The sequence below is a fragment of the Scyliorhinus torazame genome, chromosome 7 (assembly GCF_047496885.1).
Source record: "Scyliorhinus torazame isolate Kashiwa2021f chromosome 7, sScyTor2.1, whole genome shotgun sequence".
NCBI lineage: Eukaryota > Metazoa > Chordata > Chondrichthyes > Carcharhiniformes > Scyliorhinidae > Scyliorhinus > Scyliorhinus torazame.
Window position 1 is genome coordinate 21,124,275 of NC_092713.1, and position 20,078 is coordinate 21,144,352.

At 51.1% G+C, this 20,078-nt stretch overlaps 1 protein-coding gene across 1 annotated transcript in view; it reads right to left on the reverse strand.

Moving 5' to 3' along the window:
• Positions 1-20,078, reverse strand: part of miga1 (mitoguardin 1) — a 179,551-nt gene that overhangs the window by 81,290 nt on the left and 78,183 nt on the right. Inside the window, exon 8 of the mRNA XM_072510401.1 lies at positions 7,297-7,394. Coding sequence (XP_072366502.1) covers positions 7,297-7,394 — 98 coding nt within the window. The remainder of the gene's footprint in view (positions 1-7,296; positions 7,395-20,078) is intronic.

Consider the following 20,078-nt stretch of genomic DNA (forward strand, 5'->3'; position numbering starts at 1 on the left):
CAGACGATGCTACGCTGGAAAAACTCCTTCAAGGAATTCCCAAAGTGATGGTTGACTTTGTTAAGGTTTTATTCACCAACACCACTCCTGAGGAGCACATTTCTAGCCTGGAGGAGGTGTTAAAAAGGTTTTGGGATGTGGGTGTCCACCTCAAATGCATAAAATGTACAATCCAGGCCTCAGAAGTGACGTATTTGGGATTCCATGCAGATGCAACAGGGCTGTAGCCCCTCGAGGAGAACGTCACGGCTACCTGTGAGGTCCCAGGTCCCAGTGACGGAGCTCAAATCCTTCCTCGGCAGGGTAACTTATTACGGCAGGTTCATTCTGGATTTAGCCACGACATTGGCACCATTACACCACCTACTAAAGAAACATCAATGGTGGCGATGGAGGGAGCCTCAAAAAGAAGCTCTTCGCTTGGTGAAGCAATCCTCGAATATTTTATTCCACTTTGACCCTGGGAAATCGATTGTTCTCACATGTGACGTGTCCCCTTATGGTATAGGGGCAGTATTATCCCACAAGATGGGAGATGGTTCTGAGTGTCCCTTAGTCTTTGCCGCGAGGGCCCTTTCAGAAACGGAACAAAACTGTGCTCATATCAAGAGAGGGATTAGCAGTTAAAGGTGGTGTGAAGAAATTCCACCAGTATGTGTATGGATGCTGATTCATTATACTCACCGACCATAAGCCGCGACTGGGCCTCTTGAGAGAGGAGTAACCAACACCACCAATAGCCTCGGCAAGGGTGCAGCTTGGGGCTTTGCTGCTGGCGGCCTACAGCTATGCCTCCAGCACCGGCCAGAGGCGCAGATTGCCAACATTGAGCCGACTCCCCTTACCCAAAGTCTCCACCAGTACCCCAGGAGATCATGTTGGCCTTGAATTTCTGGGACACATTGTCAGTGACAGCTGGCCACATCTGTGACTGGACCCAGAGAGATCCCACATTGTCAAGGGTTAAGGTGAATGATACAGACCGGGTGGCAACATGAGAAACCTAAGCACTTGTGGACCCTATTGAACTCGCCAGGGTGAACTGACCTTGAGGATGGTGTGATCTTGTGGGGCACGCAAGTCATCATTCCACCACCAACCAGGGGACATTTTTTACAGGAAATGCATAGTGCCCACCCAGAGCAAACAAAGAGGAAGAAGCTGGCATGCAGATATATATGGTGGCCAGGCATCGATAAAGCCATCGGAGAAATGGTCCAGCAATTCCACCCATGTTAGACCCAACAATCCCTGCCTCCATCGACCAGCCTCCATCCCTGGGGAGGGCCGGGTTTCCCATGGACCCCGGGACAACGTTGACAATGGGGGTCCTTTCTTGGGCAGGATGTTTTTAGTTTTGGTGGATGTCCACTCTGAGTGGCTGTCGCTACAGGAAATGGGGACCACGACTTTGGCGGCTACGGTGGACAGCTTACGCCGAGTGTTTGCTATACACTGGCCGCCAGAATCCAGCGCATCTGACAATGGCACCCCTTTTTCAGGGGATGGCTTGCAGAAATGTATACGTGCTGACAGCATACGCCACACCCGAATGGCCTCAGGCCACCCTACACCCAATGGACTGGCCGAGAGGGCTATTCAGACCTTTAAAAATGCCATGACAACAATCTGACAAGCCACTGCGCCAACGGCTTGATAATTTTCTGTTGTCATACAACTCGACCCCTCAGACGCCTGCTGATGGGTGACCCCCGTTTCAGAACCGACAGGTCCCACTGGTAATGTCGACATCCCTGTGAATGTTCCTGAGCAGAGGGAGTTGTGAACTCCCACATCAACCCAGTCGGCTGTACCATTGGAATCCATTTTCACTACCGAGGAGATGGGGCCTCCTGAACTGTCGTGGGCCACCAGCAACATGACTACCTCAAAGGATGTTGAGCCCGTGGGAGGACCAGGGAGGTCCGGGATGACCCGAAGGTCCCCAGACCAACTGACTCTCTCTTGAACTCTCTCTCCCCTGATGTCTTTGCCATGTATATAGAACATGGCCGGGATTCTCCCCTACCCGGCGGGGCGGGGGGTCCCGGCGGGATGGAGTGGCGTGAACCACTCCGGCGTCGGGCCGCCCCAAAGGTGCGGAGAATTACCAAGCCCTCACCTTGGGGGCTAGGCCCGCGCCGGAGTGATTTCCTCCCCGCCGGCTGGCGGGAAAGGCCTTCGCCGGGCGACGCATGCGCGGGAGCGTCAGCTCACGGCATCCCCGCGCATGCACAGGGGAGGGGGTCCCTTCCGCCTCCGCCATAGTGAAGACCATGGCGAAGGTGGAAGAAAAAGTGTGCCCCCACGGCACAGGCCCGCCGGCCGATCGGTGGGCCCCGATCGCGGGCCAAGCCACCGTGGGGGCACCCCCCCGGGGCCAGATCGCCCCCGCCCCCCCCCCCCCATGACCCCGGAGCCCGCCCGCGCCGTCTGCCCCCGCCGGTAAGGTAGGTGGTTCCATCGACGCCGGCTGGCGAGGGCTTCGGCCCATCGCGGGCCGGAGAATCGCCGGGGGGGAGCCCGCCGACCGGCGCGATTCCCGCCCCCGCCGATTCTTTGGTAGCGGAGAATTCGGGACACGGCGGGGGCGAGATTCACGCCAGCCCCCGGCAATTCTCCGACCCGGCGGGGGGTCGGAGAATCGCGCCCAATGTACATAGTTTTTGTGTCATATGGGACTAATGGGAGGGAGGGGTGTTGTCCCGTTAAAGGGGGCGGGGCTGGCAGGCCACATGGCCGGCTCACAGGGGCGTGCGAACCCCGGCCAATAGCGAGTTAGCGCGGGGCCCTGGGAGCGGGGGCTGGGGCAGTGTGAATCCCGGAGCTGGAGACGAAAGAGCCATCCTATCGCCGGTATAATTACCAGCCTTTACCTTTCGCTAATAAACCCCTTTGTTACTGCTAGAAGCCTCCAGCGTGTTTCTCGAGACACCACAACAGGCATTGCTGTCAGAATCAGCGTTCGTTATCCGTCCCTTCTTACCCATTTGATAAAACTGAGAGACTTGCTCAGCCACCTCGGAGTGACAGCGAGGAGTCAGCCTCGTTTGTTGTAGAACTGGAGTCACTTATAGGTCAGACCAGGTAAAGCCAGCAACCTTCCTTTTCTGAAGAGTTTTCGTTGAGATCTATGATTATTGTACAACTTCTCAGTCACTAGCTGCCTATTTCTAGATTCTATTTCCGAGAAGACAGACTTCAAATTCTCAACCTGATGTCGGTCGGTTCCTTGCACTGTCCGTTCTGTAACACAACCACTACACTCTCTGCACAATGGTTATTTTTGAGTATTTTTATTGCTGTTGATTAGGTATGATTAGGCTACGCTAAGATTTTGTCTCACTGGAATCTGCACATACCCAGCAGTGTGTCGGGTATTGTTTACAGAGTAGTACCTCAGATCAGGCCATGGGAAAGCAGGCAACTTAGCACAGTGGGCTAAACAGCTGGCTTGTGATGCAGAGCAAGGCCAGCAGCGCGGGTACAATTCCCGTACCAGCCTCCCCGAACAGGCGCCGGAATGTGGCGACTAGGGGCTTTTCACAGTAACTTCATTGAAACCTACTTGTGACAATCAGCAATTATTATTATTATTAGTATATGAGTTGAATATTGCTGAAAACCAGCAGGGGCTGGTTTAGCACACTGGGCTAAATCGCTGGCTTTTCAAGCAGGCCAGCAGCACGGTTCAATTCCCGTACCAGCCTCCCCGAACAGGCGCTGTGAATGTGGCGACTAGGGGCTTTTCACAGTAACTTCATTGAAGCCCACTTGTGACAATAAGCAATTTTCATTTCATTTCATTTTCAAAAGAGAGAAATGTTGCTGAAGTTTTGCATCTCACACTCAGCAGGACAAATGCAAGAATTCCAAATTTCAAACAATCACAACAATTTATCCTACAGGAGAAAATGATGCCGATTGGTTGGCAAATCAGTCTGATTGGCTGATGCCTTGCTATGGGAAAGCATGGGATGTGGGCGTCGGTGGCTGGGTCAGCATTTGTCACCCATCCCTAATTGCCCTTGAACTGAGTGGCTTGTTAGGCCATTTCAGAGGGCATTTGAGAGTCAACCACATTGCTGAGGGTCTGGAGTCACATGTCGGCCAGACCAGGTAAGGACAGCAGATTTCCTTCCCTAAAGGACATTAATGAACCAGATGGGTTTCTTCAAAAATCGACAACAGTTTCAGGGTCACGGTTACTGAGACTAGCTTTTGGTTCCAGGTTTTATGAATTGAATTTAACTCCACCAGCTGCCGTGGTAGGATTTGAACCCCTGCCCCCAGTGCACTAGACTGGGCCTCTGGATCCTGGTCCAGTGACATTACCCTATTTTAGAACAAAGAACAAAGAAAAGTACAGCACAGGAACAGGCCCTTCGGCCCTCCAAGCCCGTGCCAACCATGCTGCCCGCCTAAACTCCAATCTTCTACACTTCCTGGGTTCGTATCCCTCTATTCCCATCCTATTCATGTATTTGTCAAGATGCCCCTGAAACGTCACTATCGTCCCTGCTTCCACCACTTCCTCCGGCAGCGAGTTCCAGGCACCCACTACCCTCTGTGTAAAAAACTTGCCTCGTACATCTCCTCTAATCTTTGCCCTTCGCACCTTAAACCTATGCCCCCTCGTAATTGACCCCTCTATCCTGGGAAAAAGTCTCTGACCATCCATTCTGTCTATGCCCCTCATAATTTTGTAGACCTCTATCAGGTCGCCCCTCAACCTCCGTCGTTCCAGTGAGAATAAACCGTGTTTATTCAACCGTTGCAAACCGAGTTTATTCAACCCGTCAATTAGACCAGTCAAATTACCAATTAAAATAAATCCACTAAACTGAGGGACAAATGAAAGGCCCAACCCCTTAAAGGGACCCTACCTTAAACAAGAACAAGTCACAAATGAAGCTTCAAACGTCAAACCAAACTGTGATGAAGAGGGTTGATAATGCACCCCGATTCCTGCAGAACCCACCGGGCACAGAAGGCCGCGTGAGTGCTGGTGGACACTGCGAGCTCCCTCTCCATGGCCACCCAGCTGCGAATCTAGCCACGTTAGGACAGACCGTTGTGTTGGAGACCTCCTTGGCCACCCATGCCTCGACCTGTTGATGGCAAGATTGGCCATGCCCTGCAGTAGGTCCACGACGAGGCCTTCCTCCGTCCCCACCCTTCACTGAACCACCTGCTCGTAGATCAGGAGCGTGGGGTTGAAGTGCAAATAAAACTGCAACAAAAGGTTATTTAAATAACCAAACAGGGAGTGCAGTCTATTGCAGCCTATAGATGCATGGTCCACGGATTCCACAAGGCCGCAAATAGGGCAGTCTTCTTGGGAGTCTGTGAACCGATATATCTTACGGTTGTATGGGACTGCTGCATGCAACACCCTCCACCCCATCGCCCCGATTTTAACGGGAGGGCTCTCCATAGAGGGACCTCCACTAGGGACCTCCGGCACCGGACGGCAACAAGGCATGTCCAGGCGGCGGGCGAGCACAAGGGAGTGACGAGCGTTCAGCAGCAGCCCATACAGGAAACCCCTCTGTGCCATGTGAAATGGTGCACTTGATGAGGTGGCTTGGGTGTGGGGCACCAACTCTCGAAGCGGAGGGTTCGAAGCTGGGAGGCAATGTGAAATTCTGCCCAAGCAGGGGTGCGTTCAGGCAGTACTCCACCGAACATGTGGGCATCCTCGAATCCTTGTGCGCCATCGGGGCCGCGCATGACCGTTTTGAAGTCACTTTAATGACATTCGATTGATGGTCATCGTTAGACTTTGAGTTACAGATTTTCTATTGAACTTGAATTTTAGCGTGGTGGGATTTGAATATGGAACCCTAAGTGTTTCTGGGTTAACAGCAAACCAGCAATACCACAATGACACCATCTCCCCACTCTTTAAACCGTGCACCTTTTTGAATCACCCAGGAGTTTAGGGCTCCTTTACCTCTTTACTATACTCTTCACTAAACTCTCAACTATACCCTTCACTATAACCTTCACTATACTCTTCACTATAATCTGCACTATACTCTTCACTATAATCTGCACTATACTCGCCACTATACCCTTCAATATAGTCTTCACTATAGTCTTCATTATACTCTTCACTATACACTTCACTATACTCTTCACCATAGTCTCCACTATACTCTTTACTATACACTTCAACACCTTTTTATCCTGTTGTGACTGTTCGGAATTCGGCATTCTCCCTAAATTCTCCCCCAAATTATTTTGATACCTAAGTCTAGGTCAGGGGGCGTCATTCTCCGACCCCCCGCCGGGTCGGAGAATGGCCGTTGGCCGCCGTGAATCCCGCCCCCGCCCCCGCCGAAGTCTCCACTACCGGAGATTGGGCGGGGGCGGGAATCGGGCCGTGCCGGTTGGCGGGACCCCCCGCTCAATTCTCCGGCCCGGATGGGCAGAAGTCCCGCCCAGAAATTGCCTGTCCCGCCGGCGTAAATCAAAGCTGGTATTTACCGGCGGGACCAGGCGGCGTGGGCGGGCTCCGGGGTCCTGGGGGGGGCGCGGGGTGATCTGACCCCGGGGGTGCCCCCACGGTGGCCTGGCCCACGATCGGGGCCCACCGATCCGCAGGCGGGCCTGTGCCGTGGGGGCACTCTTTCCCTTCCGCCTCCGCCACGGCCTCCACCATGGCGGAGGCGGAAGAGACTCTCCCCACTGCGCATGCGCCGCATTTCCGCGCCAGCTGGCGGGGCAACAAACGCCATTTCCGTCAGCTGGCGGGGCGGAAATCCCTCCGGCGCCGGCCTAGCCCCTCAATGTTGGGGCTCGGCCCCCAAAGATGCAGAGCATTCCGCACCTTTGGGCCGGCGCGATGCCCGTCTGATTGGCGCCGTCTTTGGCGCCAGTCGGCGGACATCGCGCCGTTGGGGGAGAATTTCGCCCAAGGTCTTAAATTCTGTTCACTATCCGGCGCTCTCTTCGAGTGAGGACAGGAGTACGCAGTAATAAAGCTTTTGTTTTGGTTGAATAGGCCTTTGCCAGGCAACTGAGCAATGAGGAATGACTGTGTAGATGAGGTACGCGGGTGGGAAGCGGTGGACGTGTCCTTGGCCACAAGGAACCGTAAACTTTGAAGGGGGTCAGTGTCTCAGTGCCTCCAAAATGCAGGGGATGGGGGTGGTGGGAAACGAAGGAGAAGAATAAAAGCACCATTTAAACATCGTCAAAGGCAGAAAGATAAAGGGTTTTTTTTCAATGAGGGAGACAGAATCGGACTATTGTGGATGGTGGTGCGACAAGCATCAGGAATGTACCCACCTCAGCCGCTGAGACGAAAGAGTCCGTCGACGCGATGCTGGTCGTGTCCCTCAGGCAGAAGTCTTCAGTGTCTCTGACCGTGATGTCGGTCTCCCTGTCTGTATATAAAGTGAGCAATTACATCATTAGGTTGCTTCCGGGCTACATTTAAGCGGCATTTACGGTAGCAAAGTGAAGCGAGTTAAGCTGCAACAAGAACAAGAGGAGGCCACTCAGCCCCTCAAGCCTCTCCTATCATTCAATTAGATCACGGTTGATTTGCACCTTCGCTTTTATTTATATAATGGATCTGCAGCCAAATGGAAAAAAAAACATCATGTGGTTAGGCAGTCTGGTGGCACAGTGGTTAGCGCCAGGGACCCAGGTTCGATTCCGGCTTGGGTCACTGTCTGTGTGGAGTTTGCACGTTCTCCCCGTGTCTGTGTGAGTTCCCTCCGGGTGCTCCGGTTTCCTCCCACAGTCCAAAGATGTGCAGGTTAGGTGGAATGGCCGTGATAAATTGTCCCCAAGTGTTCAGGGATGTGCAGGTTAGGTTAAGGGGTTGTTGGGATCAGGTAGAGTGCTCATTCAGAGGGTCGGTGCAGGACTAATGGGCCGAATGGCCTCCTTCTGTAGGGATTACATGATTTGGTTGCCAACTCTAATCCAGCCTAATCCTTGAGGTTTCAATCCATGATCTCAAATCATCCACCCCACCCTGTCATAAAAGTCTTCTGTTGTCCCATCGCCACGATGTTTACAAGTAACAAATGAAAGTCTTCAAAGATTAAAACTGTCCAACAGGTACTGTCCGTGTGGAGTTTGCACATTCTCCCCGTGTCTGCGTGGGTTCTGCCCCCACAACCCAAAAAGGTATGCAGTGTTGGCCATGCTAAATTGCCTCACGGCGCCGAGGTCCCAGGTTCGATCCCAGCCCCGGGTCACTGTCCGTGTGGAGTTTGCACATTCTCCCCGTGTCTGCGTGGGTTTCACCTCCACAACCCAAAGATGTGCAGGGTGGGTGGATTTGCCACGCTAACGTGCCCCTTAATTAGAAAAAATTAATTGGGTACTCTAAACTTATTTTTAAAAAGTAATAGGCCGGGATTCTCCCTTCTGGGGATTAAGGCCCCAGGCCGACAGACCCCCCTCCTCCACACAACTCAACCTCAGGCCCCCCCTCCTCCCCACAACTCAACCTCACAGGCCCCACCTTCTCCCCACAACTCAACCTCACAGGCCCCCCCTTCTCCCCACAACTCAACCTCACAGGCCCCCCCTCCTCCCCACAACTCAACCTCACAGCCCCCCCTCCTCCCCACAACCCAACCTCACCAGACCCCCCCCCCTCCTCCCCACAACTCAACCTCACAGGACCCCCTCCACTCCACAACTCAACCTCACAGGCCCCCCCCCTTCTCCCCACAATTCAATCTCACAGGCCCCCCCCCCCCCCGGGGATTCTCCGACCCGGTTTGGGGGGGGGGGGGCGGGGGCGGAGAATCCAGTGACCCAGGGCTGGGATCGAACCAGGGTCCTCAACGCTGTAGGCAGCAGTGCTAATCACTGAGCCGCCCCAAAACCTATTCCATTTCTAATTTCCTAGCTGTGTGATGCAAATCATAGAACTGAAATCAACTCTGTTTCTCTGACTTTTGGAAGAGGTGTTAAACTGGGGCTCCATGGGCCTGTTTGGGTGGGTGTGACACTATCTCAAAGAAGAGCTGGGGTGTGGGGGAGGCGCAGTTCATCAGCTGGAAAATGCTTTGAGATATACCAATGGTCATGAAAGGTGTAATATGAAATAAAGTCTTTGTTACTCTCACAGAGTACCCAATTTAGAGTACCCAATTCTTTTTTTTGAGCAAGGGGTGGGTTTGACAAGGATAAAAGGGAAGTCTGTGATAAGGTAAAAGACAGGAGAGGCAGATCAAACACAGTTTGTGTGACTGCTTTGCGGATAAACTCCATTCTGTCTGCAACAATCACCTCAATCTCTCATTTTAATCTTCTGCTTCTGTCCCACACTGACATCTCTGACTTGGCCAGCTGAGTGAAGTTCAATGTCAGCTTCAGGAACAGCACCTCAGCTTTCAATTTCCAGCCATTAGAAAACATTATGCCCATCCCGTATTGCCACTGAATTCAGTGGCTTGCTCGTCTATTTCAGGGGGCAGATAAGAGTCAACCGCATTGCTGTGGGTCTGGAGTCACATGTTGGCCAGACCGGGTAAGAACGGCAGATTTCCTTCCCTAAAGGACATTAGTGAAATAGGTGGGATTTTCGTGGCAATCGATGATAGCTTCATGGTTAATATTAATGAGACTAGTTTTCAATTCCAGATTTGTATTTGAACTTGAATTTAAATTCCACAAGCTGCCATGGTGGGATTTGAGCCCGTGTCCCCAGAGACTTTTTATCGACCTCTGGATTACTATTCCAGTGACATTAGGCGTGATTTAATTCGCAGCTCCTCGATCGGCCTGCTATCAAATGGGTTTCTGCCGGGTTTATTGGCCTGGGTAGGGAACGCCCTGCTGAGTCGCACTTACCTCATTGATGACTCATTTTTAAATGGACCCCAATCTTTCGACACCCCCTCTGCTCCTCCACTGATTCTTCCAGACGCTCTCCCCATCACTGCCCCAACTTACCTCCTACGGGATCCTCTAGCCCCCCCCCCCCCCCCCCCCCGCCGACTCTGAAGGACAGGGCACGCCTGGGCACGATCCTGGCATGGGCAACCTGGCATGTGGGCATCCGTGCACCCTGGCAGTGCACCTGCCAGTCTGGCAGTGCCACCTGAGCACACCAACAATACCAGGGAGGTACTGCTGGGTGCCTGGGTGGTAGTGCCAAGGTGCAGGCTGGATGGGCAAAGGTGCACACGTGCCAGCGGGAGTGCCAGGGTACCACCTTGCCCAGAGCCTGACTACCCGAGGGCCTCCAATGCGCTGGGAGATCCCCCTGGTGACGTCACGCCTGGTCCATGTTTGTGTGTACCAGTGCTAAACAGCGCCATGGTGAGGTCTCCTAGGTGGAGCCATTAGTTTCCGGGCCTCGGGAGTACTGGCATTGACATACGTAAATGAGCATAATGGCTCATACAACTTGTTGGATCTCGCGAGGTGTTCCGAGTGTCCCACATCTGGCGATAGGCCTTTCACGAGATTTAATGGCCTCATCACGTCAACGAGTAAGTGCGTTGAGTCCATTAGATCGTGTCCATGGTAATAATATCAGTGCCCATCGTTCCTTCTCTTTGCTTGTATCAATTGTTTCTCATTTTTTGTTATTTTTGCTTTCAGCCAGCACCACAATTGTTTGAGGCACATCTTTTGCTTTGTTGTCCCTCTCCTGCCCTCTGGCTATTCTCTTTGACCCTGGGAGACTAACTCTTTCCATACCAGGCAATGCCTAACTCAGAATTAACTATCAATCCAGTGCAAACCATTGAGCTATGAGATGGAAGGCTTCCACACAATTTATTACACGATAATGGAAATAATATCCTCTATGTTAGACAGATAGATTGCTCAGGCAAGGAGATAGTATGGACTTGGTTTAAGTGCATGGCCTCCTTCTGTACTGCAAACGTCTATGGCCCTATTTCCTGGACCTCAAAGCTCATAATCACAAGTCACCCAATTTATTGAGCCCCAAATCTGTGCCCCTTGCACAAACCCCTTCATAGCCTTGATCCGCCGCTTTACCTCTGCAATCTTCTCCAGCCGGATATCCCTGCTACAGTTTTCCGTCCCTCGCTACTCCCCTTCCCACCACATTCATCATCAGAGCTCTCGGTCACCACAGCCTTGCACACAGTAACTCTCATCCTCAGAATCTCCCTTGCTTCGAGGGCTCAACAGAAGTCTGGGATGTCTCAGTCCAGCCAACTCATCCCCTGCACTGCTCTAGGGTGAAGGCGGCCAGAATGGATCGAATACTGCAGCACTATCTCCCCCTTTCCTTGCAGGCGGCCCACCTTAGGGGCACAGATCTTGATGCCACTTTAAGGGATTGGGCCAATGCACCTTTAAATGTTGGACCCCATTCTGGGTTCTGAATTTGCTGCCTAAGACACGGCCCCTCAGAATTCACAACTCTTTACCACGAGAAAATATCTCCAAGACGAATCCAGTGCTCTGTCTCTTAGTCTCCTCAAAGTCGAAACTGGAGGTGGCATCGTGGTATTGTCACTGGACTAGTAAACCGGAGACCCAGGGTACTGCTCCGGAGACCTGGGTTCAAATCCCGGCACTGCAGATGGTGAAATTTGAATTCAATAGAAATCTGGAATTAGGGGCGAGATTCTCCGACCTCCCGCCGTGTCGGAGAATCGCTGGGGGCTGGGTGAATCCCGCCCCCGCCGGTTGCCGAATTCTCCGGCACCGGATATTCGGCGGGGGCGGGAATCGCGCCGCGCCGGTTTGCGGCCCCACCCCCCCCCCCCCGCGATTCTCCGGCCCGGATAGGCCGAAGTCCCGCTGCTAGGATGCCTGTCCCGCCGGCGTAGATTAAACCACCTCTCTTACCGGCGGGACAAGGCGGCGCGGGCGGGCTCCGGGGTCCTGGAGGGGGGCGCGGGGCGATCTGGCCCCGGGGGGTGCCCCCACGGTGGCCTGGCCCGCGATCGGAGCCCACCGATCCGCGGGCGGGCCTGTGCCGTGGGGGCACTCTTTTCCTTCCGCCTTCGCCACGGTCTCCACCATGGTGGAGGCGGAAGAGACTCCCTCCACAGCGCATGCGCGGGGATGCCGTGAGCGGCCGCTAACGCTCCCGCGCATGCGCCGCCCGGAGATGTCATTTCCGCGCCAACTGGCGGGGCACCAAAGGCCTTTTCCGCCAGCTGGCGGGCGGAAATTAGTCCGGCACGGCCTAGCCCCTTAAGGTTGGGGCTCGGCCCCCCAAGATGCGGAGGATTTCGCATCTTTGGGGCGGCGCGATGCCCGACTGATTTGCACCGTTTTGGCGCCGGTCGGCTGATATCGCGCTGATACCGGAGAATTTCGCCCTAGAAGTCTAATAATGACCATGAAACCATTGTCGACTGTCGTAAAAACCCATCTGTTTCACTACTGCCCTTTAAGGAAGGAAATCTGCCGCCCTTACCTAGTCCACATGTGACTCCACAGCACAGCAACGTGGTTGACTCTTAACTGCCCCCTCATGGGCAATGAGGGATGGGCAATAAATGCTGGCACAGCCTGCGACGCCCACGTCCCATGAACGAATAAAAAAAACTCTCTGCTCTGTGCGATCAATTTCACAATACTTGTTTACACAAGTTAAGTGGTTTCAAGGGTTTGTAGTTTGTGAGACTTCAAAGGGCCTGAATGATTCACACTTATATTAGCTTCTACTTCATACTTTCTTGAATGACTTTGATTCAAGGTTTTTTTTTACACGTTATTTTACACCATTGGATTGGGCGGCACAGTAGCACAGTAGCTTCACAGCGCCAGAAACCCGGGTTCAATTCCCCGCTGGGTCACTGTCTATGCGGAGTCTGCACGCTCTCCCCGTGTCTGCGTGGGTTTCCTCTGGGTGCTCCGGTTTCCTCCCACAAGTCCCGAAAGACGTGCATGTTAGGTTAATTGGACATTCTGAATTCTCCCTCTGTGTACCCGAACAAGCGCCGGAGTGTAGCGACTCGGGAATTTTCACAGTAACTTCATTGCAGTGTTAATATAAGCCTACTTGTTATACTAATAAAGATTATTATTATTTATTAGTTCTGCAATGTGCACAGTGGTTCAATGGGGATTGAAGAACTTGGCATCGTGGGCATAAGGGGCCATATGGGGTGGGTAGAAGGGCAGAGCTGCTTTGAGGAGCACGAGGGGACAAAGTGAGTGGGTAGGCGGGCATAAGTTCATAAATTCATAAGATATAGGAGCAGAATTAGGCCATTCGGCCCATCGAGTCTGCTCTGCCATTCTATCATGGCTGATATGTTTCTCATCTGCTACCTCCAATGTTACAGACCAAGAGCTGGATTGCAAAATCAGTCAGAGCACCTCCTCCCTAGAACACATGACCTAGAAGCGGGAGTCGGCAATTTAGCCTCCCGAGCCTAAACGCCCTCAATATGATCATGGCTGATCCCACCCCGGCCTCAACTCCACTGTCCTGCCCATTCTCCATAATCCTCCAACCAATTACCAATTAAACATAAGGATCACAAAGGGCCATGGGGAATGTTTGGAGGGCGAAGGGGGTGTGAGGGGTGTGAGACGGAGGGCCTTTGTGTTTTTATTTCACTGGGACGAAGACCCTCGGCACTGAGGTGAGTCTTTAAACCAGCCCACCTCTGCACTGGACATCCCCGGTGGCTGACTCCACACTTTCTCCCCAGTTGGCCGACCCGACTCCAGCCTGCATCCATCCCCCCGCGATGACGATCCCGCCCTTGCAGGCACTGTCTCCCAAGGTGGGCAGGCCGAGTTATGAATTTTTCTGTCACACACCACCCCTCCCCCTTACCAACCTCGAGGATGAAAATCCAGACCAGTGAGTCAAGGAAGTCACATACAAGTTGCCAAGTTGCACTGGGTGGGTTACTGAAGACACATGTGTGAGTCTCACTTATTCAGGGAGGCAACGGTAAATCATATCGAATTGCATTTCAATCATTTGCAAATGGGCAATTAAATATATCAATGAGCTTCCTGCTGTCAGCAGGCGGGTTTCCCAATGTGCTACCTTCCCCTGCTGACTTAATCGGCCACAGCTTTCCTGGGAATCCATGACGTGCGGTCTCCTGCACAATTCTCCATGCCCTCCTGCCCTCCTGCCTGCTGCAGTAAATTCCACAAAATCCAGGCCTTGGAGTCAGGTGCTCGTGGTTTCAAGTCCCACTCGGGGACTCGATGGAGAAGCTGGCACTCCGATGAATTATTGGGAGAGTCCTGCAGTGTCACAGGTGCAGAGCTTCGAACGAGGTGGAAAACTAAAGGTTCCATCTGTCCTCCAAGGTGGACATAGAAGATACAATGGCACTATAGTGAAGGAGAACATGGGAGTTATACCCGGAGGTCGGGTAAATATTTAACCCTCAACTAACACCTAACTAATCGTTACAACACTGCTGTTTGCTGTCCGCAGATGGATGATGCGTTTCCTACATTACAACACTTGGAAAAGTACTTCATTGGCAGGAAAACACTTTGGCACATCCTGCGGCCAAAACGAGGTGCTCGAAATACAAGCCTTCCCGATCTTTGGAAGCTCTGCAACCACTATGTCATGGTCATGATCTTCAGCCACCTCGCTCTAACTCTTCACAGAGCTCCTGAATGGCCATGCTTGAATCCCCACGCCCATCTGCCAAGCCACCCCAAGAAGGACCTTTTAATGTTTCCCCGTTTCAAAAGGTGCTGAATGAACACTCGCTGGTTGTCTTTGAATTCCATTTCGTTGTCTGAAATGGCAGCCTAACGAAGAGAGATTAAAAATAGAAGTGGAAAGCATCACTTGGCAAAATCCGCCATTCTTCAGCAGTTACATCAACTCTGTGACCAGCTGCAGTTGGAGTGTGTCCCACTTTCCAAAGGCAGCACCTAACATTGTGACAGCTGAACCTCTTTTGCAATATTACCAGCACGTAAACAGGAGGAGAATTTCAAATAGAACCTTTTCCATTTCAAAGATCTTTACCATAATTCAAAGGCTACAGATATTCCCAGCCAAAGCTTGCAATACAAAGACAATTCAGATTTTCATCGCATCTTTCAAGACTGCAGGAATCATAGAATCCCTACACTGCAGAAGGAGGCCATTCGGCCCATTGAGTCTGCACCGACCCTTGGGAAGAGCCCCCACTCCATCCGTGTAACCCCACATAACCTTTTTGGACACTAAGGAGCAATTTAGCATGGCCAATCCACCTAACCCGCACGTCTTTGGACTGTGGGAGGAAACCGGAGCAGCCGGAGGAAACCCACGCACACACGGGGAGAACGTGCGGACTCCACACAGACAGTCCCCAAAGGCCGGAAGCGAATCTGGGTCCCTGGAGCAGTGAGGCGGCAGTGCTAACCACTGTGGCACCGTGCCGCCCATATTCCGAAAGCGTCTTGGAGCCAATTAATTACTTTTTTAAAGGGCGCGATTTAATGGTCATGTCGAGCCCGAGGTGGGGGGGGGGGCCCAGTAAATAATTTACCCGGTCGCTTCACATCTCACAAGATCTTACGGGATGTAGCGAGATGTCGCGGACAGAATTCTGCCCAATATGGGCGGGGTCAGCATTAATCTGCATGATAGCGAGCAGCTAGTCTTGCTGTAATAAGACCATACGACCATAAGACATAGAAGCAGAATTAGGCCACTCGGCCCATCGAGTCTGCTCCGCCATTCTATCATGGCTGATATTTTTCTCATCCCCATTCTCCTGCCTTCTCCCCATAACCCCTGATCTCCTTATTAATCAAAAACCTATCTATCTCAGTCTTAAAGATACTCAGTGATTTGGCCTCCACAGCCTTCTGCTGCAAAGAGTTCCACAGGTTCACCACCCTCTGGCTGAAGAAATTCCTCCTCATCTCTGTTTTAAAGGATCGTCCCTTTAGTCTGAGGCTGTGGCCTCGGGTTCTTGTTTTTCCGCTAAGTGGAAACATCCTCTCCACGTCCACTTTATCCAGGCATCTCAGTATCTTGTAAGATCCCCCCTCATCCTTCTAAACTCCAACGAGTACAGACCCAAAGTCCTCAACCGTTCCTCAGACGGCAAGCTCTTCATTCCAGGGATCATTCTTGTGAACCTCCTCTGGATCCTTTCCGAGGCCAGCACATCTTTCCTTAGATACGGTCCCAAAACTGCTCACAATACTCCAAATGCGGTCTGACCAGAGCCTTATACAGCCTCAGAAGTACATCCCTGGTCTTGTATTCTAGCCCTCTTGATATGAATGCTAACATTGTAACCTGAAGAGAATTGTGAACAAGGACTCCCAAGTCCCTTTGTGCTTCTGATTTCCTAAGCATTTCCCCATTTAGAAAATAGTCTATGCTTAAATTCCTCCTTCCAAAGTGTATAACCTCACACTTTTCCACATTGTACTCTATCTGCCACTTCATTGCCCACTCTCCTAGCCTGTCCAAATCCTTCTACAGCGCCCCCCTGCTTCCTCAATAGAACATAGAACATAGAAAATACAGCACAGAACAGGCCCTTCGGCCCACGATGTTGTGCCGAACCTTTGTCCTAGATTAATCATAGATTATCTTTGAATTTACAGTGCAGAAGGAGGCCATTCGGCCCTTTGAGTCTGCACCGGCTCTTGGAAAGAGCACCTTACCCAAACTCAACACCTCCACCCAACACCAAGGGCAATTTTGGACACTAAGGGCAATTTATCATGGCCAATCCACCTAACCTGCACATCTTTGGACTGTGGGAGGAAACCGGAGCACCCGGAAGAAACCCACGCAGACACGGGGAGGATGTGCAGACTCCGCACAGACAGTGATCCAAGCCGGAATCGAACCTGGGACCCTGGAGCTGTGAAGCAATTGTGCTATCCACAATGCTACCGTGCTGCCCTTAAGAACAAATAAATCTACACTATATCATTTTACCGTAATCCATGTACCTATCCAATAGCTGCTTGAAGGTCCCTAATGTTTCCGACTCAACTACTTCCACAGGCAGTGCATTCCATGCCCCCACTACTCTCTGGGTAAAGAACCTACCTCTGATATCCCTCCTATATCTTCCACCTTTCACCTAAAATTTATGTCCCCTTGTAATGGTTTATTCCACCCGGGGAAAGAGTCTCTGACTGTCTACTCTATCTATTCCCCTGATCATCTTATAAACCTCTATCAAGTCGCCACTCATCCTTCTCCATTCTAATGAGAAAAGGCCTAGCACCCTCAACCTTTCCTCGTAAGACCTACTCTCCATTCCAGGCAACATCCTGGTAAATCTCCTTTGCACCTTTTCCAAAGCTTCCACATCCTTCCTAAAATGAGGCGACCAGAACTGTACACAGTACTCCAAATGTGGCCTTACCAAAGTTTTGTACAGCTGCATCATCACCTCACGGCTCTTAAATTCAATCCCTCTGTTAATGAACGCGAGCACACCATAGGCCTTCTTCACAGCTCTATCCACTTGAGTGGCAACTTTCAAAGATGTATGAACATAGACCCCAAGATCTCTCTGCTCCTCCACATTGCCAAGAACTCTACCGTTAACCCTGTATTCCGCATTCATATTTGCCCTTCCAAAATGGACAACCTCACACTTTTCAGGGTTAAACTCCATCTGCCACTTCTCAGGCCAGCTCTGCATCCTATCTATGTCTCTCTGCAGCCGACAACAGCCCTCCTTACTATCCACAACTCCACCAATCTTCGTATTGTCTGCAAATTTACTGACCCACCCTTCAACTCCCTCATCCAAGTCATTAATGAAAATCACAAACAGCAGAGGACCCAGAACTGATCCCTGCGGTACGCCACTGGTAACTAGGATCCAGGCTGAATATATGCCATCCCACCACCACTCTCTGACTTCTATCGGTTAGCCAGTTCGTTATCCAACTGGCCAGATTTCCCACTATCAATACTACCTGTCCCTCTTCAGATCTTTGTATCATCTGCAAACTTAGCATCAGTGCCCTCAGTTCCTTATCTGATCTACCCACGGCGTTGGGATCTAAGCCCTTCACTTTGGAGACCCCAGGTAAACGCTCATCAGTACTAGTCTCCACAAATGGGGACCAGGTGTATTGATGTTTTTTTTTGGGGGGGTGGGATCTCCCTGGGAATCAGGGGCACCTGGGTGGCAGGACTCTGGGAGTGGTGGTACACTGGCACCGTGACGCCACCTGGACACTTTAGTAGTGCCACCTGGGTGCCATCCTGGTGTTGTCAGGGTGCCCAGGTGGCACTGCCAGCTGCGAAGCTGCTCAGTGTAGGAAATGAGGCAAAGTGCAGCCTCAGCGGAGCAGTCCTCGCTGAGGCCCCGAAACAGAGTCCGGTTTGAGAGCGTGGTCTTCCTTTTATTATTATTATTCACAGACTCCCAAGAAGACTGCCCTTTTTGCAGTCTTGTGGGGTCCGTGGACCATGCATCTATAGGCTGTAATAGACTGCACTCCCTTTTCGGTTACTTAAAAAACCTTTTGTTGCAGTTTTATTTGCACTTCAGCCCCAAGCTTTTAAACTTAAATTTTAAACACAGCAGGGTTCTGAAAATGGCCTTGGATGTCCTGAATTTTGCATTTGGAATAACAGTGTTAATAGCGCTCATCTAGTTATAGAATAAATTGGTCAGAAACTTCTAGACTGTACATAATGCACAGTGAAATGTGGAAATCTGAAAATCGCTCACCAACTTTCCCTGCTTCTCTACAAGCTATGTATCAAAGCTCAGATGGCCCGAGAAATGAAATGAAATGAAAATCGCTTATTGTCACAAGTAGGCTTCAAATGAAGTTACTGTGAAAAGCCCCGAGTCGCCACATTCCGCCGCCTGTTCGGGGAGGCTGATTCCGGGAATTGAACTGTGCTGCTGGCCTGCCTTGGTCTGCTTTAAAAGCTAGCGATTTAGCCCTGTGCTAAGTTAAACAACATTTACTTAGTTAACATAAAGTAAAGGCCACAATGTAGCTTACAACTCGAAGGTCCCCGTCGAGACAGCACGGTGGCACAGTGGTTAGCACAGCTGCTTCACAGTGCCAGACAGCCGGGTTCGATTCCGGCCTTGGGTGACTGGCTATGTGGACAGGACAAATGGGAACAATAGGTCTTTTTCTGATTGGCGAGGTGTAACTTGTGGGGTTCCACAGGTTCGGTCCTTGGGCCCCAACTACTTCCAATATCTCTTAATGACTTGGATGTCGGAATAGAAGGTACTATAGCCAAATTTGCAGACAACACTAAAATAGGTGGGACAGTAAGTTGCAATGAGGAAATAAGAAATTCACAAATGGATATAGATAGGTTAGGTGAGTGGGCCAAAATGTGGCAGATGGAGTTTAACATGGAGAAGTGTGAAGTTATCAATTTTGGTTGGAAAAATGGAAAGGCAACTGATTATGTGAATGGGGAGGGTAAGGATCCTTCCTGCTGATTCCCTTATTTCCCCCTTTCTTTTTTTTTGCCATTATAATTTTTGATACATGGTACTTAATGGACATGTATCTTTAAGTCAAGCAGCAGAGAGGAGGAATTCAAGCTGTTGCAACATAGTATATGATGCTGCTATCTTTGGGCAGCAAGGCCCAGACTTTACGGCACCCAAGAGATGGGGTAGGACTTGGTTCGATTGGTTGGCTGGTGACCAATAAATTGGTCAAAAGGCCGTATTCTGCCCGGTAACAGGTAGTGATTGGATCCTACTCAAGTGGAATGATTTCCAGAGACTCAAAGAGCTCATTTGAATCCTGGACACTCAAGAGAAGGACCTGCTCTTCTTCTCTCTCTCTCTTTCTCTCTCTCTCTCCGGAAAGGCTGTGAGTTGATGTATTCCTGAAACTTCAGAGAACCTGAATGAATGAATCTGCAATAAACCCATTACAGAGACCTGGGTCTGAAAGCTTATTTTGAAGGAAGGTCTACTTAAAGACAACTATCTAAAACAAAGACTCTTTTTCTTTTTACTTATTTTTTCACCCCTCTCCTCCCCTCTGTGATTGTCTGTCTTGTGCAAGTGTGTGTAGAAGATGGGGGCAAGTTAAAGTGGGGGGATTAGGAATTAGATAATGATTAGCCAGTTGTATTTGCTGCATACCTAATTATAATTCTTGTTTGAAATAAGAAGTAATTGTGTTTAAACTTACAAACCTGG